We start from the raw sequence: 27,321 nt of genomic DNA on the forward strand, positions 1-27,321 counted from the left end.
ACTGGCGTGAGCAGAGTGACTCGACCGAGATGGCGGACATATCCAATGCGCAAACGCCACTACACAGCACACTCGAGCAAGAGCATGCGCCGAATGTCCCGTCACCACTCAACCCATCGACATCACGCGCCGCATCGCGAACACCAGCGCCGCCCATTGAGCGCGAGAGACGAGAGAAGAAGGAATCGCTAAAGAAGCGCGAGTCGAATGCGCACAACGAGACCAAAGATACCAAGGCAACATCGAGCAGCCTGGGCAAGCGCAAAGCCAGCGTAGTCCACACCTATCCCTCACCACAGCGCTTCAATGTTCCGCCGCCGCGCGCAGTCGACTTCGAGGAGCCCAAGGAGGATGTCATGGTGGGCCACGAGCCTTTCCCGCTTACAATGCCGCAGAGTGAGCGGCAGCTGTACAAGCCGATCGACCTGGCCGAGAACAAGAGAGGATACCGATATTCCAGAGCCATAGCAGATCCGCTATTTCCTCACAAGCAATTCTATCGATCAACATCCCCGCCACCACATTACGCACGACTCAGCTTCGAAGATGCTGACAAGTGGATGCACTTCACCACGAACGCGCTCATCACGACCAACGAGAAGGGCTGGAGAATGGTCAGATCAAACGTATGTGCACGAGAAGGGACGCTGTACTACGAGATCAGGATACACAAAGGTGTTCCTCGAGAAGGTCCAGACACGACTGCGAGTGGTCCTGAGCCTCATGTTCGCTTTGGCTTCGCTAGACGAGAGGCTCCGCTTGATGCACCAGTAGGTTTCGATGGGTACAGTTACGGCATCACAGACATCAGATTTGAGACGATGCATCGCAGCAGACCTGGCAAGTTCTTTCACTCCAAAAAGACGAAAGCGAAGGGAGCCAAGGCCGCAGCAGGTGCGGCACCAACACCCGTCACTCTTGCGCCAGAAGACCAGCACGTCAAGGAGGGAGACGTTATTGGCGTGGAGCTGCAGCTACCCTCACTGCCTCTGCACCACAAAATCGCAACAGGCGAGTACAACCCAGCAGCAGACCAAGGAGATGGCTTTGACCAGGGTGCCGACAAATTGGACGAACCTATGGATGTCATCCGAGATCGCATACCAGTGCCATACAAAGGCAACAGCTACTTCGAAGTGCTGGATCACGTACCTTCCAAGGCAATGGAGATGTACGCCGACAGGACGATGAACCTCGCGTCCGCCGCCAGTCTACAAGGAACGAGCGCGAAGGAAGGTATCAAACAGCCACCGAACCCGAACCACGAGCAGCCGTCGCTTCGAACACTACCCAGCAGCGCGATCCGCGTCTACAAGAACGGGAAGCTCATAGGAACCGCCTTTGAGAACCTACTTGCCTTCCTACCACCCGCGAGCGCGCCTAGCAAGACCATGGGAGCAAGAGAAGGCTTCGACGATGGCTTGGTAGGCTACTTCCCAGCAGTCTCCTGCTTCTTCGGCGGCATAGCAGAAGTCAACTTTGGGGATGGCAACCACGGTTTCTGGGCACCGCCAGCACATCTGAAGAACACAAAAGCTGGCAAGTCGTCGAAGCGAGGTCCCGATGTAGATATGCCGGATGCCGGGCTCGACGCGAGCAAGCAGAAAGCTGGCTGGAATCCTGGACGCACACTGAGAGGTATCGGCGAGCGGTATAAGGAGCAAGTTGCGGAAGATATTGTGTGGGATCTTGTTGATGAGGTGGACTTCTTCGTACAGGATGGTGGGTATGAGGGCACAGTTGGGTCAGGTGCTGTGGGAGCGGATATCAGTAAGAAGAGCAGCAGGTTGAAAGAGGAGGATTAGTGATCACGAGCGTGAGCCCACTTGAACTTCACCTGCTCGCTGGCTACGGCGGTGGCCTATGCACAAACACCATCTCGCTCTCCACATCCTCCTCCATCTGCCCACAAAACTCCATCTGCCCACAAAACTCCAGCGTCCCGGCCTTTAACACGGGCTTCACCTTCGCAAACTCTACCGGCTCCTTCAACTCAACTTTCGTCTCGAATCCTGTCTTCTCGACCTTTTGGATGAAGTGTGGTTTCGAAGTGATCCCGCCCCAAATTTCCCAGCCCTCCACTTCCGTAGCGCCGTTCCAGCTGACATATAACGTCGACCCATGCCCCGCTTGTCCCTCTACCGTATCTTTCACCACTACGCTCGGCTTCTGTTTAGGGCAGCCAATCCATGGTTGCTTATAAGCTCGATACGACAACGTCACGCTCGAGGGTTGCGATGAGAAGAAAGCGGTATCGTTCTTCGGCGTCGCGCCAAACTGAATCGTCGCGAGTGTCTCGCCGTTAGGGGAGATCTCTTGCATAACCGGGACCCAGCCGTTGCCCTGGAAGGAGTTGCCGTTTGAGAGACGTTGGTGGGAGCCTTGGGCTGTGGCAAAGACAGGGTGGGTAGTGCTTTCGAAGCGCTCGACGAGGGAGTATGTCATGCAGCTGAAGTCGAGGGCGAGAGTCTTGCCGGAGGAGGCGGTGATGTTGTTGTCGGTCGGGTTGTTGTGGTTATCGTAGAGGCGGAGGGAGATGGAGGAGAGGTTTCCGTCTGGAGAGTACTGTTCTGTGCCAGGAACGACGCGAATATCGTGCTGGTATCGGAAGGCTGCGTCGTGGGACGTGGCGTCGAGGGTTCGCTGCTCGAGGGGTTGGTCTATGCTGCTGTTGAGACCTCGAATACGCCAGAGGACTTTGCCGGTGTGATCAATTGCTATGCCACTGCTGAGGTCGCGGGAGCTGCTGATGTAGCCATTCTCCGGGCTGTCTTTGTAGGGCTTGAAAGGTTCGGCAGCGTTGTGGTGGAAGTAGCCCCAGGATTTGTTTTGGGCTGTGCCATCGAAGCCCTCGCTTCCGAGTGGGTACACTGAAGCACTGAATGGTAGCTGATCAAGATGATCAAGACTCCTCCAAGCAAAGAGTACTTTGTTGGTCGCGATGTCAATTTCGTATACGTGGGCGTCGACTACCCATGCATCCTTCGGCCCAGGCTCTCCAGCTTCGTTCTGCAGAGAACTGAGATCTCTTTGCGTGACATTGTTACCCAGCACCACGATTGTGCCTTCATCTGTGATGTAGTGGTCGTGAAGATCAACTTCGCTGTCGTAGATGGTGCCATTGTTGTTGAGGAAAGTCGTGCTCACTCCCTCCGAGAATGGAGGTATCTCGCTGAGGCTGGTATCGTTCAAGGTAACGTTGAACTTCAACTCATAGTGCTTGTCCCAGATGTAGACTGAGCCGCTGCCTCTGCCAACCGGTTCTCTAAACGTGGTGCCGTTCCAGGCAACAAGTACATCTTCTCCTCTATACTTCTGCGTCCCGAAGTTGAAGCCATTGAAGTATTTCGGACCATTCCAGACAAGTTGACCAGCGTCAGTCATGATAAGAGGCGCCTTTTGCCACATACTATTGCCTGCAGGCGAGAAGAAGAGATAGCCATCGGATAGCTTGCACTGTGATTCATCTTTGGAGATTTGGAGCACTGGAGGCTGTAAGTCCGGCTCAGTGGTGAAGTTCTGATATGGCCATGTCGCGACTTTGGCCGGAGTTGTCGATGGCTGTGCCACCGCGTGAGTCGCTATGAGCACGCAGCACAAGTCTGGGGTGCGCATGGTGATAGTGTTATTCCTTTGCAACCTCGTACACAAAAGTCTCTACCCTGATTACAGGGCTTTAAGCTGGATTGCGTTCACAGAATTGCCTGTGCAAGCCATGCAGCGACAGACCGGACCAGTCAGACTCTGTCGTTGTTAAGCAACGTTCAAAACTTAGACAGGGCCTCCGCACAGACTTGGACCGACAGAGTGTGTAAAGGGACATCAAGTACATGTAAGATGAGCGAAGTGCTAAAAGGTTACATATGAGGTCGTTCTAAAGCTTAGAAAGGCAACGAGATCGTCGCACCTACTTCGTGCCGACCTGGCTCTGATCGCTCTCGTACCTTGACTTAGAGACAGGCCACAAGACCCAGGAAGTCGCGGCGCGCCGTGGCACTTACCAAAACTCGGAGAGGCTTTTACACCACATCTCGAAATAGTGTAACCTTGCACGATTTAGATGAGGCGTAACCTGATCCTTGCGCGGCTTGTCCGGGATTGCTACTACGGGTTAGTGCCGAGTTGCATGCACAGTCACAGTGACATCGATACAGTTCTGGTCGTTGATGATATCAAGGCTGTAGTCAGGGACGCAAAGCTATTGCAAGGCATGTTGACGAAGATGATAGCTTTGCTGTGGACAAATAGTACAAATGCCCCTTGGGTATCAGTGGCTGCTAGAAAGGTCCATTCCCATCACCTTGTAAATGCAATCATGACCTCTGACTCCGATCGCTATGCAAGATTACTACCGCGCAAACCGCTACTCCTCGCGAGGGAACTCATCGGCCAGCTGCAAAGATGCCTTGACGTTCATGCTCATCAACTCTTGAATAAGCAGCTTCGCCGCATAAGGCATCGTCATACGAACGACAGAGCGGGTGCTGGAGCAGCTCTGGCACCAGCCATTGTAGCCCATCATGCCGCAGACTTGGCACACATCAACCTCGTGCGCATCTGAACTGATCATCAAGCGTTCGAGGAGAAGTTGGCTAGCGCCGTAGGCAATCAGACAGTCACGTTCCATCTCTCCCAGACGCAGACCACCCTGTCTCGAACGACCTTCTGTCGGCTGTCGTGTCAAGATCGCCCGTGGTCCAGTAGATCGAGAATGCATCTTGTCTTGCACCATGTGCTTCAGCTTTTGGTAGTAGATGGGTCCGAAGAAGACATACATGGGCAAACTCTCGCCCGTGATGCCGGACGTGAGGCAATCTTTGCCAGAGTAGCTGAACCCGTGCTTGACGAGAGTTCGACCCATGTCTTCGACTTTGCTGCCGCCGAAGGCTGTGCCGTACTCGTGCTTGCCGGCTAGCACACCGGCCTTTCCAGAGACAAGCTCCAACATCTTGCCGACTGTCATACGGGAAGGGAAACCGTGAGGATTCATGATGATATCCGGAACTACGCCTTGGTCTGAAAAAGGCATGTCTGCTTGTTCGGCGAGCAATCCGACGACACCTTTCTGTCCGTGACGTGATGAGAACTTGTCGCCGATCTCTGGTCTTCGGGTCTGCCGTGTCTGAATCTTGATGATAGTACTGTTGGCCTCGTTTGCTGTGACCATGACCTTATCCGCGTAGCATGGGTCCGGTAGCTTGTAGGACATATGCATAGGCGACCATTTCTGGTCGCGTTGAGAGACAGAAGTGGCTTGATTGACTGGACACTCCTTGAGCATGTACATGTCGGAGTTCTCCAGCTCTTGGCCGACTTCGACCAGGCCATCTGTGCCAATCTTTCGATGCCGTGTGTTGTTTTTCTCCGGTTGTCCCATTCGGTCTTGGGCACCATTGCCGTAGGTCTTCAGTGGCATGCTGACCTTCTTGAAGACTTGACAGCGCCCGAAACCCCGATCGCATGAAGCTTTGTTGAGCACTAGTGCATCCTCGATGTCGTATCCAGAGTATGACATGACCGCAACCACAGCATTCTGACCGGCCGGTAACTTGTCGTACTTGACCAGCTCGATAGTCCTCGTCTTGACCATTGGCGCTTGTGGATAAACCATCAGGTAGAGCAAGGTATCGATTCGAGTGAATTGATTGTACGCTATGGCACCGATAGCTTGCTTACCCATGGCACACTGGTATGTGTTCCTTGGCGATTGGTTGTGATGTGGGTACGGAATAAGACCAGCTACAGCACCAAGAATTGTAAAAGGCTCAATCTCCAAGTGTGTGGTGTGCTCGTCAATATCCTTCTCATATACTGCAATGTTAGAATCGTTCTCCTCGTTGACATCGAGATACTCCACAATGCCACGGGAGAGTGCGTCGTCGAAGTTCATAGAGCCCTTCCGTAATGACTCGAGGAAGCGAGTGGTGACTTTCGACTTGCCTTGCTCGACCACTATCAGCGGTCGGCATACCCGACCTTCGTCTGTCGCGATATGGACGCCGTTATGATGGTGATTGATGAAGATGCTGACGAACTCGGAGATGCGGCCCATCCGTCTGAATTTTCGAAAGCCGTTCAAGAAGCGTTTTGGCTGTCTAGTCAAGGCAGTAGGCGTGCCATTCACGAAGATGATGTAGGCGCCGTCATTGTAGATCTCCGCGCCAGACGCTGATGTGACCTCCTCTGCACCAAGCACGTACATGATCTTCCGTACCGGATCTTCTTCATCTGCAGTCGTAATATGTGTCATGAGCGCCAAGTTTTTAACAAGACCGCAAGCTTCTCCTTCGGGCGTATCAGAAGTGCAGAGCATGCCGAACTGGGAGGGCTGCAGTGCACGAGGACCGGAAACCTTTCGTGTCTTCTCAAACTGACTAGTGATTCTGGTCATCATGCCGAGCGCGCTGATGTAACTCAATCTGCTTAGGACATGTGTGACACCAGCTCGATCCATACGAAAGCGCTTCAGCGTCCAGTTACCAGTCGAGATCGCACGCTCCATGCCGCTGGTAATTCGTGCATCGCACTGTTCGATCAGCCGTAGAGGATCGAATTCCTGTGTAGGATTTGACTTCTTCAGTTGCTTTTCCATGTTGATCATGATTTGCCGAGTACAGTCTTTGAACAGATCCTCAAATAGCAGTGCCAGCATTTGGCCAGCCAACTCGAGTCGCTTGTTTCCCACGTAGTCTCGGTCATCGACCAGCTTTGGATCTATAATTGCCATCAACACCCTCCGCGTCATGAAGGCGATGTACAGGGCTTTGGGTCGAAAGTTCATGTCCTCTACTGGAACATGAGGAATGATGGTCGCGGCTAATTTCTCCATTGCTTTCTGTTTCGCGGTCTTGGGCTCCCCTGATGGATGTTGAAAGACCGGAAAACGCTCAGGCTTTAGTCTTGTTGCGATGAAGTCGAGACCCTGTTCCTGAGTGAAGACGCCTTCGAGGGCCGCCATCTCGAGATTCGGTGCGAATTCGTCTTGATATTGGGCATCATTTCCTGCGGCGAGGAGCAGAATTTCGTGATCAGACTGTACGCCCATAGCTCGAAGGGCGATCGCGACAGGAATGTCCTCGGTCAGAGAGTTGTGCTTGAGGTAGAGGTGACCTTTCTTCAAGACGACGTACGTCTTGGTCTTGACGTTCGCGGTGTGACTGGTCACTGACGCCTGGATCATGCCTTTGAAGGATTCGACGATGATTCGGTTCTTGCTGAGCTGTTCCTGCACCAGAATGACCTTCTCTTGGCCCCGCACGATAAAGTAGCCTCCTGGATCAACAGCGCACTCGTTCAGCATGCCCATATCGGATTCAGGTCGGCCGCTCAGCACGCATCTTGAGCTCCGCAACATCATAGGCATCCTTCCAATCAGCACATCCGTCTTTCTGACGTTGCCAGACTGTTTTGGGTATACATAGTCGATGTAGATGGGAGCAGCGTACGTCATGTCTCTGAGCCGACATTCGTTAGGAGTCACTTGCGTCTGAACATACCCTTTGTGGGCATCTTCCGTACGAGAAGGCTCTCCGACCCGGATATCGGTGAATCTGATCCACTTCTTCCCATTCGATTCTTTGGAGATGATCATCTCGTTGGCCTTGAGGATCTTCTTCAATTCGACATCGCAAAAGTAGTCGAATGAGTCAGTATGCTGCTTGATCAGACCCTTGACTCGTAGGAAGGCCGGCAGTAGATTCCACTTGTCCTGAGCGGTGTTGATGGGGTCGGTAAGACTTTTGCTGTAGTAGAAAGGTCGCAAAAGCGCATCCATATCATCTCCCGCCACCGTGGGCTTCTTCTTGGGTTGAGCGCTCTGGTCCGTGGCAGCTGCATTTTGGTCTGAGCTCGAGGTTTGTGCGCCGGTGGTAGTTTTGGCGGTGCTGTTGTCCTTGGGCTTAGGTGCAGCTGTGCGCTTCCTCGGTGCAGTCTTGGGAGCGGCGACCTTCACTTGTCTTAGTTTTCACCCAATTTGCTTCATCTTGATATCGCATACTCTAGGCGCGCTCCCGCCTACCTCAACAGGGCCGGTACTCTTCGGCTTTGGCGCCATGATGTCTGCACTTCATGGGCCAGGCGGTGTTATTGCTATGTGCGGTGTTCAAAAGCAACAGGCAAGTGTTCGAGATTCTGAGTCGCAGCTTTAGAACTCGTGAGGGAAAAGTCCTAGCCTGAGGCAGCGCATGACTAAGCGTGCACGATTCAGCGACATTGGTCGGTGTCTCCTGCTCTACGATGCGCAGACCTGTGACTGAAAGACCTCTAACACTACAGCATTCGAGCTCTGGTCAATGTAAGCACAAACGACAAAGATGCTATGCTGACCATGATCGATCTGTTGTGCACGATCGGGATAACATTTCCACTACACCCGCCATGAAGTTCCGATGTAACATTGGCGAGAGACTTGCATTTGAAGCTTCCTTGCCCTGCAGCAGCGAAGACGCAACAACTACTCCGCAATGACTCAAACCTGCAAAGCACACCGCTCTCTCGACGATCAAACACGGTCTTCTGTTGACGAAGCTCCAAATGCCGCCTGTGAGGCATGGCATGGCGTTACTTTTGCCTCTGGAGCGCCCGTCACTGCGTCAGTGTGCACGACGAGGCTGGTCACTGGGGCCGTCTCGAAACACGCACCGACAGCCACGAACGGACTTGCACGGGCAGCCTGCCTGGATTATTGATACATATTGCAGCACAAACGAACGGGCAAAGCACCTGTCCCTGTCTGACTACGCTTATCCCACGATTGGAAGGCGGATCTTGTTCTGGCTCTCCAATAGCAGGGTCCCGTCTAGCCTCGGGCCAGTCCCTGCAACTTGCAAGCCATTTGCCACAAGCTTCGCCGCACCCCAGCAATCGCCGCATCCCAGTGACTTTTTATCATCAACGCCACCAATATTGCTCATATCAACTTGATTTTTTTCCCAATGTGTTCGCAGCTATCTGTTTCCATATTCTGCATACTCATATCGCGTAAAAACACGTTGTGTTGCCGAGAGGTTGGTGTTGACGCTTCGGCATGGGATTTTGGTGAGAGCCCCACCAAAGCTTCATGCGCCCGTGTCGAGATTCACGCGTTTCTTGCTTTCTCACCACCTCACCACATACAACAACACACCATGGAGCCCACTATGGTGCCCACAGGCTCTCAAATTCTGTATTCGCGATGCTATTCTGAGCAATTTGAGCTACATATCGTGTATTTTGAGCGTGTGTGGCAATTGATACAAGCCAGCAACACCATGTGTCGGAACGCGAGAATCCGAGCTGGGGTGCGGCGATTGCTGGGGTGCGGCGAAGCTTGTGGCAAGCCATTTAGGATACCGCGCGCCCACCAGCCTTCAAGGTTAACGCTGCGAAATACAACGCTGGCTTCACGCCTCCAGTCGTCCTTTTCCGCCTGTGTGTGCGTTCATGTTTCGGCCATTGGGCATTCCCACGTCTTGGCCCGAGCTCAGAGCTAGTCTTCTCACACCCTTGGCAAAATCGGTCCAGCGTCTGTCAAGTTCTCAACAGCGCAGGCGGCCAGCAGCACACTACCTACGCACATCGTGAACCCCACCACAGTACTCTGGCCTTGACTCGCTTCTCCCTCTGCTGCTGTGCGTGCGCACTCCTTCGTCTGTCCTTATTGCAAAGCACAACATTCATTCCGCTGCTGTACAGTACGACCCAGCTTTTTAGCCTGTATTATCACCACATTGCCTCGCACGAGCAGATCCAGCACCTGCGGTCCGTTTCGGCTTCAAGGTATGGTATTCTGCCTTCGCCGGCTCCCCGTGTACCATGCTTGTAGCATCGCCGGTATAGGACATGCGTGCTGACGCCTGGTAGACGATGGCATTCTATCGCGGACCGCAGTCGCCGCGAGACGAGCAGTACATGACGAACCCACTGTCACCACCCCAGAGAAACCCCAACCGGTGGAGCGCTAGTATGGCAGGCACGAACGATGTACGAGGAGCGTTGCATAGAAGGTTTACGACCAATACGGTACCGACGTTGTCGCCGATCGGTCAGCAGAGAAGACAGGCTGCAGGAGATGTACAGCAACAGGTGAGTCGTCAATACTTGAAGAGGACATGAAGATGAGGTCGGGTGCTGGGCAGAGCCTGAGAAGAGCTGCATTTGCTACATACTGTTGGCTGGCGCAGGATGCTCAGCAATGTTGGTTGTGGTTGGACGATTTTTCAACGTTCACCAGCCGGGCTGCAGCGTCTTTGGCTCAGATGGTCAACCTCGTGGAAGAGATATACTATGGACAGCAGAACACCAATCTGCGTGACACGATTTACACGCGGCTCTGCACTATGAACATGCGCTAACAACTACTGTAGCCCAATGCTCAAAACAGAATCGCTCCAGTAAGTGTTCGAACCTGTTGCCCGTGCTTGACCTGCTCCTCTTCGATGGTGCTTTTACGACGGAACCTCATCATGCGCAAACGGACGATCAATAAAGCTCCAGGACAGCTGAACCTGAACGCACGAAGTCACCTAGGTCTTCGGGCTGCGATTGGAACTGCATACGCAACCCTACGATCAGCAATTGCCGGCGATGAAACTGGATTCACATCATAGGCAGCTTGTCAGGGTTCTCAATTCGCCTGAGTCCAAGTCCCGCATTGAGCAAGCTCAGCAGCCCAGGCATATCGAAGAGAAGCAGCTCAGCGGCATCTGGCAACGTTATGACAGCTGAAATTTGTGAGCTGACACGGCTGTTTCTAGTCTGAGCGAGCTGCTCGCCACTACGAAAATCTCCTTCAAGCTCAGCGCAAGATTCAAGAAGAGCTCGAAAAGGTTGACGCCGAGACTCGCCGCGAAGTTGATGAGAACATCCGCCACGAGCACTCAGTCACTCAGCTCTTCGCGCAGAGTGAGCCAACCACGCCGCCAGAGTACCACGTGTACCCGAACAACTTCCCAAGAACAAACCGTTACTCGACCGCTAGTTTGACGTCACCACCAGGCATTGTCACAAGGCCGAATCGCTCGAGCACTCAGCTCACATCGCCATCAGCAGGCTTCGCTCGCACTTACAACAACAGTAACGCCTCCAACCTACCCTCGCAATCTGTTCCGGGGTCTCGACGACAATCTGACGACGAAGAAGACGAGGCCGACTTTCTCTACAACTACGACAACAGCTTCCGTCGTGCGGCGGCGAAGTAAGTCATCCTCCATCTCCTATCTCACTATGGTCCGTGATTGTCTTCACAATATGAGCAAAAGTCTTGGCATGTTTCAGATTTTTGAGCACGTGCCTCAAAAAGACCCGCCTTAGGCTGTCACTCACTTTGCGATTGTCGAGCTCGACAATAGCTCATTCAATCAACAATACCACCACACATGCTCAATAGACGGCAACACGCGAATGTGGTGCGCCATTGAGATTCCTCAACAATAGCAGGTTTTCTTCACTCCCCTCATATAACCCCAGCGCCCACCATCGCAGAGCTCGAACTGATTCATCACTTCCACTCACAGTCCAAACCGCAACTCTATGCCAATCACCTCCTACGACCGCAAGAGAAACACCACCGAGCTTGTACTTGGCCCAGTGAATACGACCGGTTTCCTTTTTGACGATAACGACCAACACTCATCTCAACCAAAGTCAAACAAGACTTCGCCTCCAGATACAAAGACATATCTGCAGGTTCAGCACACTGCCGACGGCTTTCCTAAGCTTATCCGCCGCGAAGAAAACGGAGACTTGTCGGTGTCTGTGACATCCGCAGCGCTCGACCTCGCGTCTTCTTCAGACGAGTCGGTGCAGGTTGCCGACCGAGCCACGGCTACCCGCCACCGCATTTCCTTGCCACCAAGCGCTCTAGCCGGCAATATGAGCATGCAGCCACTGAACAGCATCCTGGCCAACGCCAACGACACCCGATCAGCTGCGAACAACCGCCGTTCAGTCGAGGTGCACTTCTCCGCCGAAACCAAGCGCCCAACGCTGCTAGCCTCACCGCCTCGTGGCATGACAAACGGCTCTCAGTTCTCGTCTTCTTACTCCACCAACGACCTTCCCACTATGAAGAGCATCAACACGGATGCAACAGAAGGCGGTGTTTCTCTCAACTCTCCACCAGGCCAGCACAAACACCTTGCCGATACCACTTCTCCACAACACAACGCTGCCGCACTTGCTCTGCTGTCTCCTGGCTCAAACGCTCAAACCCAAGACTTCTCGTCCCCAGGCAAGCCTGAAGGCCACGACCTTTACAATCAAGCACAGAACGGTCTTCAAGCCAACGCCGCTCCCTTTGGCCCAACTTCTCCCGAGAACGGTTTCGCCAGTTCAAGCATGTCTCACTACAACCAGCCAGCAGCGTACTATGGAGGGTACGGTATGCAGATGATGGGTAACGGCTTTGCCAACATGAACATTGGTGGTCCGAACGGCTACGGCCCACAAGGTCAGATGCCCCAGTATGGCAACCCTTATCAGCAGCAAGCTGGCTTTGGTGGTTACCAGCAGTTCCAGCAGGGCGGTCAGGCTGGCCCAGGCGCAGGTCGCTTCGAGAACAACAACAACAACCGGGCCAACCCACAGCAGCGTCGTCAGGCAGCTGAAGATGCTCAAGCAAAGTTCAACTCTATCAAGGTCGAGCAGCTGCAGGGCGAGATCTACACTCTCTGCAAGGACCAGCATGGCTGTCGCTTTCTGCAGAGAAAGCTCGAGGAGCGTAGCGAGAAGACCGTCCAGATCATCTTTGACGAGGTCAAGACCCACATGATCGACTTGATGGTCGACCCCTTCGGCAACTACTTGTGCCAGAAGCTGCTTGAGAGCACCAACGACGACCAGCGCACTGTGCTCATCCAGAACGCCAAGCCAGCCATGACGAAGATCGCCGTGAACCAGCACGGCACTCGTGCCCTCCAGAAGATGATCGAGTACATCTCTACTCCTGAGCAGACTGCACTCATCATCGATGCTCTTCGCAACGATGTCGTTCTCCTCATCCAAGACCTCAACGGCAACCACGTCATCCAGAAATGTCTCAACCACCTGTCGTCTATCGATGCCGCCTTCATCTTCAACGCTGTTGGCAACAACTGCATCACTGTCGGCACACACCGTCACGGCTGCTGTGTTCTTCAGCGTTGCATCGATCATGCCGACGGACTGCAGAAGGGCGAGATGATCGACCACGTCATCCGCAACGCCTATGCTTTGGTCCAAGATCCTTTCGGCAACTATGTTGTTCAGTACATCCTCGACCTGTCCGAGCCTTGCTTCACTGAGCCACTCTGCCAAGCTTTCTTTGGCGAGATCCCAGCTCTTTCTCGTCAGAAGTTCAGCTCGAACGTGATCGAGAAGTGTATTCGTTGCTCCAGCGAGGCCACCAAGCGTGGCCTTATCACCGAGATCATGCCAACTCGGGTCCTCGACAAGCTTTTGAGAGACGGCTTCGCCAACTACGTCGTGCAGACCGCCATGGACTTCGCCGAGCCAGACATGAAGCCACTGCTCATGGAGAATGTGCGCATCATTCTTCCTGGCATCCGCAATACTCCCCACGGTCGCCGCATCCAGAGCAAGCTCGCAGACTACGACAACCGTCACGTCGATGCCGCTACCAACAACCTCTCACCGCTCGAGTCCGCAACTTCACCAGCGGCCCAAGGCCTCATTGGCGGTATCCAGCAGACTCCTGCTCAACCTCGGAGCAATCGCCACGCCATTGTCGGCGCTCCACCGACTTGGGGTGGCAACAACGGCAACAACTTTGCGCCGGGCGGTCTCGACAACGGCAACTATGGCGGTGGCTACGCTGGCGGCGCTAACATTGCCTCACCAACCCCACAGCGCGGTCCCGGTGGCTTTGGCATGTTCAACGGCGAGCAAACCTATCAGCAGAACGGCGGCTTTGCTCCCGCCTTTCAAGGTCGCCAGCCACCACCATACGGTCACTTCTAAGCAACGCCATAGGCCATGACGCAACGACCCAGTGTATCAGTACTTCACCTCAGCATCGGTCACCGCAGCCATGCTCCTCGGCGTTTGGACACCGCCATCACTCACGACTTACGGCATTTCATCTGCAGCATGAGCTACGAACTCTTTGAAACGGCCTACGATTTGAGACGATAGAAGAAGGCTTGGCTTTTTACTTCGACAGCTTGGGTAGCCCAGCGAGGCACTTGTTTCCTTCTTCAGCAGAATCACAGCATCTCCGCGATCTTGCAACATGCATACGGCGCACGTACTTTGGATATCATCGACAACGACTTAGTCATTGATCCTGTACCACCACCAAAACTGCGACAGCATCTATCACGGCGCATCATTGGCTCTGCAGCTACTTTCACTTGCATCTTCCCTTTGTGATATGATCATCAGGATTACAGAAACGGAACCATCTTATATGGTACGATACGATACGAAACTTTGTAACAAAAAAAGCTGCTTGCATACTCAGATGGGGTTACGTTCAGAAATGGGACAGGAGTTGGGTACTGAGAAAGTATGGTTGCATTGTGCGAAACAGACGGCGGCAAGGATATCAGACTCCGATCGAGATCTCACGATATTTCTGTATGATAGTGTAACTTCACTTCAATGAGAAGCCGCTGCCATAACGTCCTCGCTCCCTATCATTTTGCTGCATTTCTCTCGCTCTCTCTCGTGTCCCATATTACCTGCATCAGAACAACTACAGCCCATTCGTTGCTCTTCCATCCGATATCGACCATTCTCAAGCAGTCGTACCGACCTCAATTGCTGTCACTTCACATAAGCTTCCAAAGGCTGTAGACAAAGGACGTGGCCGTTCATGCAAGAATTGACCCATCTCTTAGGCACAGCAAGAGGAACAGCGAAGCACAGCGATCGCTGAAGAAGTGGAAGCACTGCAGCGCGCCTCGCCTTCGAGCGTATTGACAAGATCAAAAGTACCAGGCGTAGCTCATAGCGCTCGCCATCACTGTCTTCCTTCGAGTCATGGGGCAGTCACCTTGTGTCCATAGCCTTCGTTCGGTACTCCCGACAGTCATGGAGCTCATGGAGCAGCACGCACTCACGCGTCATACGGACCAAAGCGCCCACCTCCACCAAAAAACAACACCACATCTTCAATCGTGTTTTCTTTATCCAATATCAGGCCCATTGCAACCAGCAAATTTATATACGTATCTGGATACATCACTGAACAAATTGTCGTGCTTGGATTGGCTATATGTGGTGTTGTTGTCGCGTGCTACCGTCGCAAACTTTTCACCTGTTTCTTGGATTGGAGAAGCTACTGCAAGATGACCAAACACCTTTCAACACCTCAAAAGAATCAGATAGTAGGAGCCTATCACTACTGCAAACTTAAGGGCATCAAGTGCTCGCAAAGAGACCTTGTTAAGACCTTCAAACCGCTCTTCGCACCCACAAGGCATCAGGTGCGCAATGCTCTGGACACTGCAGGCTCAAGACAGCCATATCACCCGAGAGATTGGAGAATATCATATTCAGCAGGGGTCAGAAGAACGCAGTAGATACACATTGTGACTATAGACGCAGCAGAACGAAGAACAAGGTGGTGTGGATGTGAATAGAGAGATAGAACAACACTTTCAGAAATGAACATAATCCCACCAGTTGTTTTGGGCGGTTTGGTCAGTGTGGAGCGTGGCACTGTAGTAGATCATTGTATCAAGGGTGAAGCATGCATTGCGTGACGCGCTATTTCGTCCCTCGCGACTGTATTCGACCCCTTGAGACAACATGCACTGCTGTCGACCGTTGGACTATGTGTGTACAGTAGCATGCATTGCCTGATGCGCTAGCTAAGAGGATCCCAATCGCGGTGACTTTAAGGAGACTGACATTATGGGCGCGTGGACATGATATTAAGATATAGTATTGCATTCCAATCATACATGTACTCTACTTTCCTCCGGGTTAGATATTCTTCGGCCGGCCATGACAGCTGTGCCTCAGAACATCGCTTCCCGTTACTTTAGATTCTAGCTATACTACTCGTCGTACCTTCTCGGCGGCCTCCTCCTTCATCAATACCCTCTTTGCAAGCACATAGGTCTCCACGTGAGCACCTACTCGTGCGTCGACCTCATCGCTGCATACCTCGCACGATCGGCCTTTCGCTTCGCTTTTCTTGGCTTATTCCACACTTCACCCACGTTAGAAAAGCCTGACTTTTCAAGCTCAGCCATCTGGTCGGCGATTAACTTGTCGCCTGCGGCCCTCACGGCCATTTGTTCCTCATACGAGATTGGAGGTGCGAATTTCTCGGCGCCTGAGGTCTCCTCGCTGCGCTTCCTTTTCTTTGAAGGCTTCGATGCGACCGGGGCGGGTGGAGTCGCTGGTGCGGGCGCAGACATGACCGCAGAGCGAGGTGGCGCGACATCCTGTGCATCGTTGTGTCCAGTCAGGTCGATGCTTGCTGAGCTCTGCTGTTGCGACGGAGGGGCTGTGTGGCGCGAGCGCTTTGGCTGAGGCAACTCATTATCGCCCGAGGCAGGGTCGATGATGGAGTCGCGGCGACGCTTCTGCTGGCTGGTGTTGGCAGTGGCGTTGGAGTGGCTGATGGAGCTGCTCTCCATCGCAACCGAAGATGGAGTCTTGTCGATGGGCTTTATACCGAGACGCTTCATGTTGAGGAGACACATGTTGACGGGCTCCATATACAGAGCTCCCATATAGAGGGGGTCCATATCGAAGGATTCCATGTCGCAAAGCTGTGGCTCGAAGTAGTCCATGTTAAAGGGCTCTACGTCGATGGGATCCATGCCGGTGGAATCCATTTCAAGTGCCCTGGTGTGAGTTGAGTTGCAGAGGAAAGCCATGATCGGAGGCGTTAGGTACTTCGAAGTGGATTAGAAAATCTTGCCGTGCAGGCGTGACTTTGCTGTGATCTTGTTGTTGTTGCGTTGTGCTTGACTGTGGCAACTTGTGGTGTGCTGTGATATGGTAGTGGCAAGGTAACAGAGGATAGCAGGAGAAAGGTATATGCATGCGACGAAAAGTTTCATTCACCTTGAGGACAGTAAAACCTTACTTACCGTACCCCTCCAAACAACTCTACCACTGGCAGGCGTGACAATGCAAGATAATGAGGACATGGAGTACCACAGCTCTATCGACCAATTGGAGTCGCATCAGATTGGAGACGATGAGGACGATGGCCAGACATGGACGGCGTAAGCCAACATTGCGAGTGTGAGTCGTTCGCAGGCCGGATAGTGGAGCTGCGTCAATCATCATTACTTCCGAAGGCTGGGAGGCCACAGAGCGGCCAGGGGCCAGCTCAGACGTGTGAAAGAATGGCAGTGTCTCGAGAGCTGCCACTGTCTCAGGGTAGTATGTTCAGTGCAACGATGGCATCTACAATGCACCCTGTGCCGGGTCTGCAGTTCGCCCGCAGACGTCCTTGTTCAGTGCGTGGAGGAGGGGCATTGCTCTGCGGGCAGGGTTGTCCATGGGCCTTGAGTTGGGGAACCGCAGCCACGACTATGACTATGTTTGTTTGCAAGCGCCGGTGGACGATGCGATCGAGTCGCCCAGGTGCATTAGGACTCGTTGCGCCAAGTTTGCTATTCATTCTGAGCGCAAAGTACGCAGGTGCCAAAGGCAGGATGCAACGTCCGCGGCTCCGGGTAATCTTGAGTGACCTAGTGATGGCTAGAGGTCGCCAACAGCATGTCCATATTGGAGCAGGAGGCGCTGCAGTCGCACTTGACTCTTCTACGTGCCTTCCCGATGCCATGGTAACTCTTGGCTGACCCACAACCCGATCAGCCCTGTGGCCCGAGTAGTTGGAGGGAGAAAATGTAAACAGCTCTCGCCGACCAATGATGAAGCCCGCAAATGAAAGCATGAAATCTTGGCAACTGAACGGAATGATACAGAGAATACACACCGGGTATAGCCCATTGCGCCCTGAACTCCTCTAACGATCTTGATGGTGCTCGACAGCAGGCAGCGCCTCAGCCAAAGACACCTGCCCGTCGCATGACAGATTCAAAATCCTCCATGCTGACCCCACCGAGTGCGCCAGCAGTAGCCTCTCGAATCATATCCTTGAGGATATTATCCGGAACATCCTCGCGAAGCTCCTTCGTGACCCTTCGTAGATCATGCAGCGTGATCTGCCGGTCCTCGCCCTTGGTGAAGAGGCCGTATGCCTTCGTGACTTCTTCATTCAAAGCATCCGGATCATCGTCGCGGGAGTTCAAGGCTATCGCAGCGATCGGTAGGAAGTGCTCGTAGGTGATGACCCCAGCCTCGTCGGGGTCGGCAATGTCCAAGTATTCGTTCAGCGTGTCTTGATCTTGGGGTGGTGCATTCAAGGCGATCAGACATCTTCTGAGCTCATTTGCGGCAATGACGCCTTCTTTCGACTCGTTGTCCTCATCTGGATGTGCGAAGATGGCGAAGGCTTCCTGAATCTCTGCTTCTTGGTCGGCGGTAATGTCATTCTCTTTGGCGAGCTTCGACCTTCGTTTCGCGGGTTGTTTAGGTGCAGCTGCCGCCGCTGGCTGCTTGCGTTTCGGAGGCTAGTGAACTGGTCAGCGCGATTCTAAGCACCTGTACGACGACAGACACCGACCATCTGCTACGTTCTACCTCATCGTCTGCCACCTAACATCGCAACCTCGCGACTGCCACAAGCAGCGACGTCGATAGTGAATGAAGTGAGCCGCATCCTTGCCGCCAAGGCCTGTCGGACAGCACAAAGGCGATCTTGCCCGCTTTCAGCTCCCTGGCTCCTCCTGTGTTCCCTCCTTCGCCGTCCTCACTCTCAACTTCGACTCACCACCCACCACGCCACACACTCTCTTCACGCGCGACGACATACATCGACACCACCGGCGCATAGTAATAAAGACCACCACAAACAGCTCTCGAAGTGTCGTCCACCTGCATCTCTCAGCAGACCACCACCTCCGCTTCGCCGCACGTGTCTAACAGTGACAAAGCACATCGGAGTCCGGATTCGCAACAGAACGCGCTCTCTCGACGTGTCTGGCTGCTTCATCTCTCTTTGTACTCTCACGGTCACACCTACAAGCCACCGGAACACAACCGACGCGTCTGCGAGCGCGACTCGCCTTAACATATGGCCACCATGGCCTTCCCCTCCCTTTCCTTACCTCCACTCGACGACAGCATGGAAGTGTCATCATCGCCTGCGGGCAACCTGCACGACGGCGACATCGACATCGACTTTGACGACGACTACTACAGCAACACCGGAGGCGTTCAGCTGACCGACGACGAGCACATGCTCGAGGATGGCGACCCTGTACGACCACCGACTGCCACTGACGAGATGATGGGCGACGATGAGAATGTGATCGCTGCGCCGGTCAACGAAGAAGTGATGCAGGATAGTGATCAAGCTGGCCCATTCGACCTAGCAGATGAGGAGTTGATTGACTATGATGATGACGATGACGTGCAGTATGACGGTCAAGTGCCACTTGCAGATACCATATTCGAGGCCACCGAGCCTTCTGTACACGATACTGCGGCCGTTTCCAACGCGACGGGCGAAATACAGTCACAGGTGGTGGAGCCTGCAGATGAAGAGATCATACGTCAGCCCGAGGAAGAAGTGAGACTTCAAGAGGCACTGCTCGAAGAGGCAACCGCCTCGGGACTTGAGGGGACAGCACAGGTCGACAGCACCGTACAGCCGGCCACTGAAGTCGCCGCGCAGCCAGCTGAAGTGCAAGAAGCACCGGCAAACAGCGAGCAGGCTGGCGTAGACGTGCCAGATGTACATGGCGAGAGTAACCAGGAGTTGTACCCGCTTGAGGACGAGACGAAGGGACTGGAAGCTGTCGAGAGCGGCACCGCGGACGATGCTGAGCCAGCAGCCACTATTGAAGGAGAAACAGCCAGCACCGAGATGCACTATCGCAAGCCGCCCCCTCAGCTTCCAGGCACTCTCTACACGAGCACTCGTCAAGTTTCCGAAGGTCCGCCAACCCCGACAGACACTGGCTTACATCCCATGACTGTGCGCTACGGTCATCATGCTCTGCCTCTGTTCAAGTCTCGCAATCAGCTTGATGGCCTGCTCAAGAATGACAATCTCGCTAACGTCAGTCTCTCTGACTTGATCAAGAGCTGCAGAGAGCGACTACCTGTGACGACGGGTGAGACTGTTTCCGACGATCAGAATCTTATCCTTTGCTTTGATACCATGGGCCTTTTCCTTGTCGAAGATTCTTCTGCTGCGTCTGAAATCAGTCTTCAAGATGTTCTGGATGTCTATCTGCTTTTGCACCGTAATGACGGCTATGATGACGTTCCGCCACTCTCTTTGACACTCACTGTGCAGCACAAATTTACCAGCCATCTTGAGATGTACAAGCAAGCAGCTTCGGAAGGAAAAGGGCTGTCCAGCTTTGCTATCGCGCAGCTCCCAGACGATGACCATTACGACGAAGAAGCAGAACAAGAGGGAGCCTATGAAGATGCCAATGACACTGAGCAGACACTAGTTGAGGACGTCAACGGCAACGAGGAAGATGCCACGGCCGAGCACGATCACGCACAAGACTTCACAGAGAATGCCGCCGAGGGCGAACACGAGCAGTATGATGAGAATAATGACTATGCAGAGGAAGGCGACTACTCTGGTCAGCATGAAGGTCAAGAGTACATCGAGGACACCAACTACGAAGAGTATGATGAGCACGCAGAATATCCAGACCCCGAGGAAGAATTCGATGGCAGCGCTGAGGACAGCGCTGTTGCTCCAGTGGCGGATCACAGCGATGCTCACACGCACGATGAGAATGTTAACAGCGAAGCCGTCGCACTGGACTCCGCTGCAAGTTCAGCAAACGTTCAAGCTGCTCACAAGAACGATGTCACTGGTGAGTCCCTTGACGGTGGATTAATCATGTATGACGACGACGACAATCTGACATATAATCCATCAGACACCGCTGCGGAGGACAGTCGCCACGAGCTCGCACCACTCACTGAAGAGCACGATTACGCCGAGGACCTGAACTTTGATGAAGCCTATGCAGCTGCCCACCATGACGATGGCGGCCAAGATCCAGCCACCGTGGAAGGAACTGCCAATGATGAGCTAGGTCTCGACTTCGGCGCGGAGGACCCATACAATGCGGACCTCGCATACCCGGAACCCGAAGAGGCCGATGTGCAGCAACACCCCGAAGCTGGAGAGGAGCTTGCTCAACACGAGGAGCACAACGAAGGCCACGCTGACCATCTGGAAAACGGCGTTGAAGGCGAGGCTCAGCCTCAAGATGATGACCAATTCCATACTGCGTTTGACTTACTTGATGGCGAACACCCAGAAGACGGACCAGGAGACGAGGCGCCCACGGATGCCCAGGACCAGCCGGCCGCTACCGCTGAAGAAGTCGAGGACAACATCATCTTCGACGATGACGTAGAAGAAGATGCCTCCAATGACAGGCCCGCAGAAGCCGCTGCGAACAATTCCCCGCTCGGAAAGCGCTCTTTCGAAGAGCATGCTGATGACGACTTGTTCGACTTCGGCGAGGAAGAGCCCGACCTCAAAAAGGCACGCTCTGGCTAGTTGCCCGGCCCACAACTGGCGTACTGGCATCTCGTCCATCCACCAAGGCACCGGTCTGCGCTGCGAGCAGCCCAAGCGCGACCCTCACCCATCATAATCCCCACCAGCAGCACCCATGCAGCACCAACAGACGCATACTAACCTAGTATTCACTAACACTACAGCATCACCATGATCGACGACCTGACCATATCGGCAATCTAGCCAAATACAGAGGAGCCCTTGCGCTGCGATGTCACAATTGAGGGTGTCTCCTCACGCAAAGGTAAGTGCACCCATACTAACACAGCGCCAGTCGAGGCCAGTCCGCGACACAACGTTGTGAGAATGGAAAGTGGTGGAAGTAATGGCAAGCACTCGGCGTTGGTTGTTGGTGGTTGCATATTAAAAGTCCTTTCGACGGCGTTCCGCGAAGATACCCCTTTGAAAGACCGATGGTGGCGTTGGTGGTCGAGGGTTTCACGCACGCTTGCTTGGGCTCTCGTGAGCCCTTTCCATAGCAGCGCTGCATTGATTCACATTCCTGTATCTTAGCACGAAGGAATATTGCATCCTTCGAGTAGTGTATTCGACTGTCTGACTGTATTCAGACTATCATGTTCCAGCCCCACCGCGGAGCCGTGCAGATGACTTTCGAGATCTGGCACGTCCTTTCGATGCTCAGCCACCAACTTGCTCAGGAGAAAGGAGCGACGCTCGAAGCTGCCGGACAGCCATTTGATCATTGTGAAGTGTACTGCCGGGCCTGCGAGGATGACAAGCGGCCGTTGTTTCACTCTCACGGGAGGGATGATAAGGTCGCCGCGATGAAGGTGCATAGGAAATCGCTGACAAGACTTACATCATGTCCTCGTGGACCTCAGGGACGGCGGTCTTCTCGCCACGAGATGGGGAAATCAGATCCTGTAAGTGTGGGAAGATGACCGACTTATTGCCGGATACCTATCGCGAAGAACTAACTCGCCAGCATTCAGAGAAGAGATTTGTTCGCAAGATCTTCCCTGAGAAGCAGGGGCTTACTCGTCGCTACAGCACCGCCAATGAGTGCGATCAGGGACAAATGCAATCCCAAATAGAGTCAGAAGCATTCATTATCGCTTTGCGCTTCGTTCTACTTCAAACAGCACACTTTTGCGTGAGGACGCTGCAGCTTCAATGAACCCTTCTCCGGTTCGCGAAAAGCAGGTTGCGCCATGTCTGGTCGGTGACGAAGTATTAACCTAGAGACAGTTGACCGCAGCTGCCTGACCACAAGCGCTTCGTCTTTCCTCGAGACAGGGAACGTCACTCAAACGTGCTGAAGCACTGCAGCTCCCCATGGCGCATAATCGCGTGGACGAGGCTAGGGCGCTTCGCGATCACTTCTGGTCGCTGGTGAGTGGACGAAGGCAGGACCACTGTCTCGACTACTAGTCTCAAGGAGAAAGAGCAACGACAGATTTTGCCGGCAGATCTTGTACACCAGTCTATGGGAACCCATCGAGCTGTCTAATCGATCATCTGCTCCGTGCCCTGCCTTCGATACGGAGCGCTTCGTCTCACTTCGAGCCAAGCGATGTGGCTCGGACATGCTAACGCCCCCCAGGAGTGCGGAGCGCGTGGCGCGATCTTCGAAAGCAGTGCGCATCCCGGTCGTTGACAGGAGCATCATCTTCCCCAAGTGTCTCGCTGGACCTCAAGTGCCTCGCCTTGTTCGATGTTTGAGGGACATCGCTCGAACATGCCAAAGCGCTCTAGCTTCGCAAGGCTGTGATGAATTGTTCGAGGGCAGTGCACTTCGCGGCTTTACATACCCGCTTAAGCTTCGTCAACTGAGTATGAACATTGGAATGTGAAAGTCGGTTGAGTTCCTGGGATCGTCTCCTTTCGTAAAGCTTGGGCGAGGCGCTGAGCGCTTCGTCATAGCCCAAGCTGAGGACAAACGCTTGAACAGGCCAAAGTGGTTTTGCTTAGCATGGCTATGGTGATATGCTCGAGTGAAGTGCGCCTTGCAGACCTGCTTTATCGGCTGAAAGGTAATGTACGACACAAAAAGAGGCTTGGGAATAAGCTTCGTCTGGCATCTCGGTGTACAGGCACGAGTGATTATAATACTGACTATGACGGCAGGAATTTGACACAAGTCCGCAAGACGCGATGTTGCGGAAGTCGGAAAAAACCAAGTGGGAGTTAATTACTGCCATGCTATACTTCCCGATACTGTGTGTGGGTATACCGGGACAGGTAGCGGGGAAGTTGGGACCGAGCGAGGAGCCACAGTGTCTAGCGAAGATGTTAGCAAAGTAGGCTATGGGCAACGAGCCAAGATCTTTACTTACGGGCTGGCTGACGGGTGAGCACATGTGTACCCTCCAGGACCGTCTCGACCTTGGTCAACGTGCTGATGCTCGTGGTGGTCTGAGTAACAGTAATAGTGACTGCCGCGCAAGGAGCCGAAGAGATCGATCTCGTGCTGATAGTCGGGATCGAGACTGGAACATTGACCGGAGTGGCCGAGGAAGTCGAGACTCTGGACAGCGTCTCAAATCTTGTCCTGCGCAGCGTGAGGGTGGTTGCTGAGAAGATCGTGGACTTCGACTTGCTCGAGGTCGGACCAGCACCGGTTGGAAGTGCACCAGAGGCAGCAGATCCAGTCGAATGGATCATTGAGACTGTCCCGTTCGCGAAGGTGAATAGAGCGAATCCAGATGCCGAGTGGGTGCTTGTCTGGACGGGAGAACCCGGAGTCATTGTACGCGGGGGATAGCAAGCGGTCACAGTCTTGGCCGAGGGACAGTGACAGAGGTCAAGTCCCTTCGTTGGCGCTACTGGTAGAACCCCTCCAATGCACTCGATTGACACTGTCTTCGGAGCCGCGTTAGGATCGCACGGCGGGCAGCTGTACGACAGCGAGGGAGTGCTGGTCGGCACTGACTTCGACAACGAGGGAATCTCTGTCGACAACTGGCTGGGAAGCGGCACAATCTTGATGCTGCTTGAGGACGAGGTCAAGCTCCGCGCCGATGTGGTTGATACTGGGCCAGAAGTCGAGGTCGAAGATGACGGAAGCTCGCTGTGCGGCTCTTCTGGGCCTGGTGGTGCCATTGGAATCGACGTAGTAGTCGACGACGAGGTAGTTGTCGGGAGTTTCCCGACGGGAGGGCTTGCTTGTGGGATTGTGGTGAGTGATCGGGTGAAGCTATCCGCAGATGCAGCGCCCGGGAGGAGAGACGACGATGTCGAGGTGGAAGAAGAGCCGCCCACGGGATTCGGAGGTCCCTGGTTGATTGTCGCCGTGGCAGTGGTAGTCTCGCAGCCCACTTCGATGACAGTGTTATCTCTGGTCTCCTTGTGCGGTATGCACTTGCTTGAGGTCGCCGAAGTGACCGAGGTCACGGAGGTGCTGGAAGTGGTGGTCTCAGCACCGGCCGCCATGCCCAAAGACATGATTGCCACTGCTGTGACGGCAAGACCGCGGAAACGCATTCTTGCGAGCCTTGCGCGTCAATGTGTTGGATGCTATGCGTATAGCGTGGTGTCTGGTGGATATCGATGTCGATAGAGATGGATGTGGTCCAAAGGAGTGTGGTTGAGGGGAAGAGGTGGTGTTGTTGGTGGTTGTTGGAGGTGGAGGAGGGGGGATGTTGTCTGGACAAGCAGAGAGAGAGTAAGGAGAAGGAGGGCAGGCTTAAGAAGGGCTCTCTCGCGTCTCCGGCAGGACAGATTGCAGTTTAGCATGTGTTGCATGCAGCCTGTGCGAACCAGAGCTGATTGCTCGCGTCAGAACACAGCTTTCATCTGATAATGACATGTGGAAAGCAGACAATGAGGGAAGATTGAAGAGAGCCATGAGATTGAAGCCTTTGCACGAGCCAATTCCAGGAGGCGAAGACCTGACATGTGGGCCAGCGCGTCGTTGGCCTTCTTCTCAATGTATACCTACCAGGCCAGTGAAGCGGACTCCATCATATAGCTCTTGGCGCGCCAAGTATTTCGAGAGTCGATACGCGAGGCGTTGACCACTGAGAGTCCCGTTGGGATAGCTACTATGCTACTATCCTCCAATGTCCATGGCATTGATATATTGGATCGATATCACGGACCATGCTACAGGTATTAGGGCATTCTGAGTCGATTTAAGGGCATCGAACCTTGTGCCTGGAAGCCTATTACAAGTTGCGTACTGGTATGTTCCGCTCCTGGTAACCGAACCACTTCGGCGGCGTCCGCTTGTATGGCGTGCTGGCCATGAGGTCCTCGATTGCGGAAGCCCAGCGTACAAGGGCATCCTCTCGCCATGTTGTCTGCATCAAAGCAAGTCCATAAGGCATCCCAGTAGCCGAGGAGATCCCAGCAGGAATGGTTATCATGGGGTAGCCTGCTTGAGCAGCGATCTGATAGCTCTGTCCCACATCTGGTGGGACGAGAAGTGCATCGAGCTGCTTTCCGCCTGGGCCTAGAAACAGTGCGTGATCGATGCCACGTTCTCTAGAAGTCGAATGGATGAAGCTCAATGCCTGCAGTATGTTTCGTTCATGACGCCTTTCGTCTCCGTACTGGCCAAGAAGCCGTCCTGTCCGGAGTAGAAAGCTGGATTCCCTAGCGGCCATGGATTACCGCCTTCGCTGCCATCGTTTGCATAGTTGTACTCAACGATGTCCTCCAGTGAGCGGATATGAGTGTTGTTAAGGTCTGCCAGATAAGACTTGATGTTGTTGTAGAAGTCGACCTTGACTACAGTGTACTCGGACTCATTCGGGTAGCCACGTGTAGTCCCGTAGTCCCAATTCCAGCCGTCTGGCGAGACAATTGTCTCATAGTCTAGAAGCTCGGTGTTGTTCACGATCGTGGCGCCAGCAGACTCGATTAGTGCGATCATCGAGAGTAGTACCTCGAGCTGCTCGTCGCTGGCATAGACCCAGAAACTCGACCACGGGATGCCGAAGATTGCGTTGCAAAGAGTTGTCTTGTTCGTGAGATACTGTGCATAGCCTTCTGATGGCGTATGTCCAACTTGAGCTAAGGTGTAGTTGTCTCTCTCATCGGGTCCATAGATCGCGTCAAGCACGTAGGTCACATCTCGGACACTTTTACCGAAACAGCCAACGCTGTCTTGGTGTGCAGACTCGGGAACCACACCAGCTCTTGAGGTTAGCCCAACAGTCGGTTTGAAACCTACGATCGAATTTCGCCCAGCTGGATTGATAATTGACCCATCCGTCTCTGTCCCAAGCGCGAACGGAAAGACATTGGCTGCCACGCCCACAGCAGATCCGCTACTGCTGCCGCCAGGGCTCACCGTGAGGTTGTATGCAGAGCGACATTGCCCGCCTCGAGCTGAGTAGCCTTCAGAGTAATTGTTGCTTCGCATATCTGCCCACTCGCTCAAAGTCGCCTTGCCCGTGAGTAAAGCACCGGCTGCACGCAGCTTCGCCACAACGTGAGCATCTCGAGGGACAACCGAGCTGAGTAAGGCCCAGCTCCCAGCCGTCGTCTCCATCCGATCTTTGGTCGCGATGTTCTCCTTGACCATGAATGGGATGCCATGCAATGGTCCTCGGATATGGCCGTCTCGTCGCTCAGCGTCAAGACCAAGAGCTAACTCGAGGAAGTCGGGATTGATCTCGAGCACGGCGTTGATGTAGTCATCAGTCTGCCATATCCGCTGCAGATAGCACATAGCCAGCTGCTGCGATGTGAGGTTGCCATGCGACAGGTATTCTTGCAGCTCGTCAATGGAAGCCTCCTCTATCACGACGCCGTGGCATTTCGGCATAGGAAACAGTTCG

The 27,321-nt window shown here is 53.8% G+C and overlaps 10 protein-coding genes across 10 annotated transcripts; 5 read left to right on the plus strand and 5 right to left on the minus strand.

The window, feature by feature from the left end:
- Positions 1 to 29: 29 nt before the first annotated feature.
- CLAFUR5_03190 (Set1 complex component ash2) lies at positions 30 to 1,805 on the plus strand (the record flags this gene model as incomplete). Its single annotated transcript, XM_047902338.1, has 1 exon — positions 30 to 1,805. The coding sequence occupies one exon, from the start codon at positions 30 to 32 to the stop codon at positions 1,803 to 1,805; it is 1,776 nt and encodes a 591-aa protein (XP_047757777.1).
- A 43-nt stretch (positions 1,806 to 1,848) lies between these two features.
- CLAFUR5_03191 (uncharacterized protein) lies at positions 1,849 to 3,615 on the minus strand (the record flags this gene model as incomplete). Its single annotated transcript, XM_047902339.1, has 1 exon — positions 1,849 to 3,615. The coding sequence occupies one exon, from the start codon at positions 3,613 to 3,615 to the stop codon at positions 1,849 to 1,851; it is 1,767 nt and encodes a 588-aa protein (XP_047757776.1).
- A 748-nt stretch (positions 3,616 to 4,363) lies between these two features.
- On the minus strand, positions 4,364 to 8,053 carry CLAFUR5_03192 (DNA-directed RNA polymerase III subunit RPC2; the record flags this gene model as incomplete). The annotated part of the gene is made up of 2 exons (XM_047902340.1): positions 4,364 to 7,945; positions 7,997 to 8,053. The coding sequence occupies 2 exons, from the start codon at positions 8,051 to 8,053 to the stop codon at positions 4,364 to 4,366; spliced, it is 3,639 nt and encodes a 1,212-aa protein (XP_047757779.1).
- A 1,790-nt stretch (positions 8,054 to 9,843) lies between these two features.
- On the plus strand, positions 9,844 to 13,935 carry CLAFUR5_03193 (Pumilio domain-containing protein; the record flags this gene model as incomplete). Its single annotated transcript, XM_047902341.1, has 4 exons — positions 9,844 to 10,062; positions 10,344 to 10,370; positions 10,734 to 11,173; positions 11,493 to 13,935. The coding sequence occupies 4 exons, from the start codon at positions 9,844 to 9,846 to the stop codon at positions 13,933 to 13,935; spliced, it is 3,129 nt and encodes a 1,042-aa protein (XP_047757778.1).
- A 2,123-nt stretch (positions 13,936 to 16,058) lies between these two features.
- Positions 16,059 to 16,811, minus strand: CLAFUR5_20150 (uncharacterized protein; the record flags this gene model as incomplete). The annotated part of the gene is made up of 1 exon (XM_059462987.1): positions 16,059 to 16,811. The coding sequence occupies one exon, from the start codon at positions 16,809 to 16,811 to the stop codon at positions 16,059 to 16,061; it is 753 nt and encodes a 250-aa protein (XP_059318894.1).
- Positions 16,812 to 17,067: 256 nt separating this feature from the next.
- CLAFUR5_03194 (uncharacterized protein) lies at positions 17,068 to 17,284 on the plus strand (the record flags this gene model as incomplete). Its single annotated transcript, XM_047902342.1, has 2 exons — positions 17,068 to 17,165; positions 17,200 to 17,284. 2 exons carry the CDS (start codon positions 17,068 to 17,070, stop codon positions 17,282 to 17,284), a joined length of 183 nt encoding a protein of 60 aa, XP_047757773.1.
- Positions 17,285 to 17,951: 667 nt separating this feature from the next.
- On the minus strand, positions 17,952 to 18,577 carry CLAFUR5_03195 (Caltractin; the record flags this gene model as incomplete). Its single annotated transcript, XM_047902343.1, has 2 exons — positions 17,952 to 18,521; positions 18,575 to 18,577. The coding sequence occupies 2 exons, from the start codon at positions 18,575 to 18,577 to the stop codon at positions 17,952 to 17,954; spliced, it is 573 nt and encodes a 190-aa protein (XP_047757772.1).
- A 507-nt stretch (positions 18,578 to 19,084) lies between these two features.
- On the plus strand, positions 19,085 to 21,553 carry CLAFUR5_03196 (uncharacterized protein; the record flags this gene model as incomplete). The annotated part of the gene is made up of 2 exons (XM_047902344.1): positions 19,085 to 20,855; positions 20,922 to 21,553. 2 exons carry the CDS (start codon positions 19,085 to 19,087, stop codon positions 21,551 to 21,553), a joined length of 2,403 nt encoding a protein of 800 aa, XP_047757775.1.
- A 2,289-nt stretch (positions 21,554 to 23,842) lies between these two features.
- CLAFUR5_03197 (uncharacterized protein) lies at positions 23,843 to 25,094 on the plus strand (the record flags this gene model as incomplete). Its single annotated transcript, XM_047902345.1, has 3 exons — positions 23,843 to 23,885; positions 23,968 to 24,284; positions 24,336 to 25,094. The coding sequence occupies 3 exons, from the start codon at positions 23,843 to 23,845 to the stop codon at positions 25,092 to 25,094; spliced, it is 1,119 nt and encodes a 372-aa protein (XP_047757774.1).
- A 607-nt stretch (positions 25,095 to 25,701) lies between these two features.
- CLAFUR5_03198 (Putative amidase) lies at positions 25,702 to 27,308 on the minus strand (the record flags this gene model as incomplete). The annotated part of the gene is made up of 4 exons (XM_047902346.1): positions 25,702 to 25,988; positions 26,054 to 26,266; positions 26,300 to 27,037; positions 27,125 to 27,308. The coding sequence occupies 4 exons, from the start codon at positions 27,306 to 27,308 to the stop codon at positions 25,702 to 25,704; spliced, it is 1,422 nt and encodes a 473-aa protein (XP_047757771.1).
- Between the last annotated feature and the right edge of the window lie 13 nt (positions 27,309 to 27,321).

This window comes from Fulvia fulva, chromosome 2 (assembly GCF_020509005.1).
Source record: "Fulvia fulva chromosome 2, complete sequence".
Lineage (NCBI taxonomy): Eukaryota > Fungi > Ascomycota > Dothideomycetes > Mycosphaerellales > Mycosphaerellaceae > Fulvia > Fulvia fulva.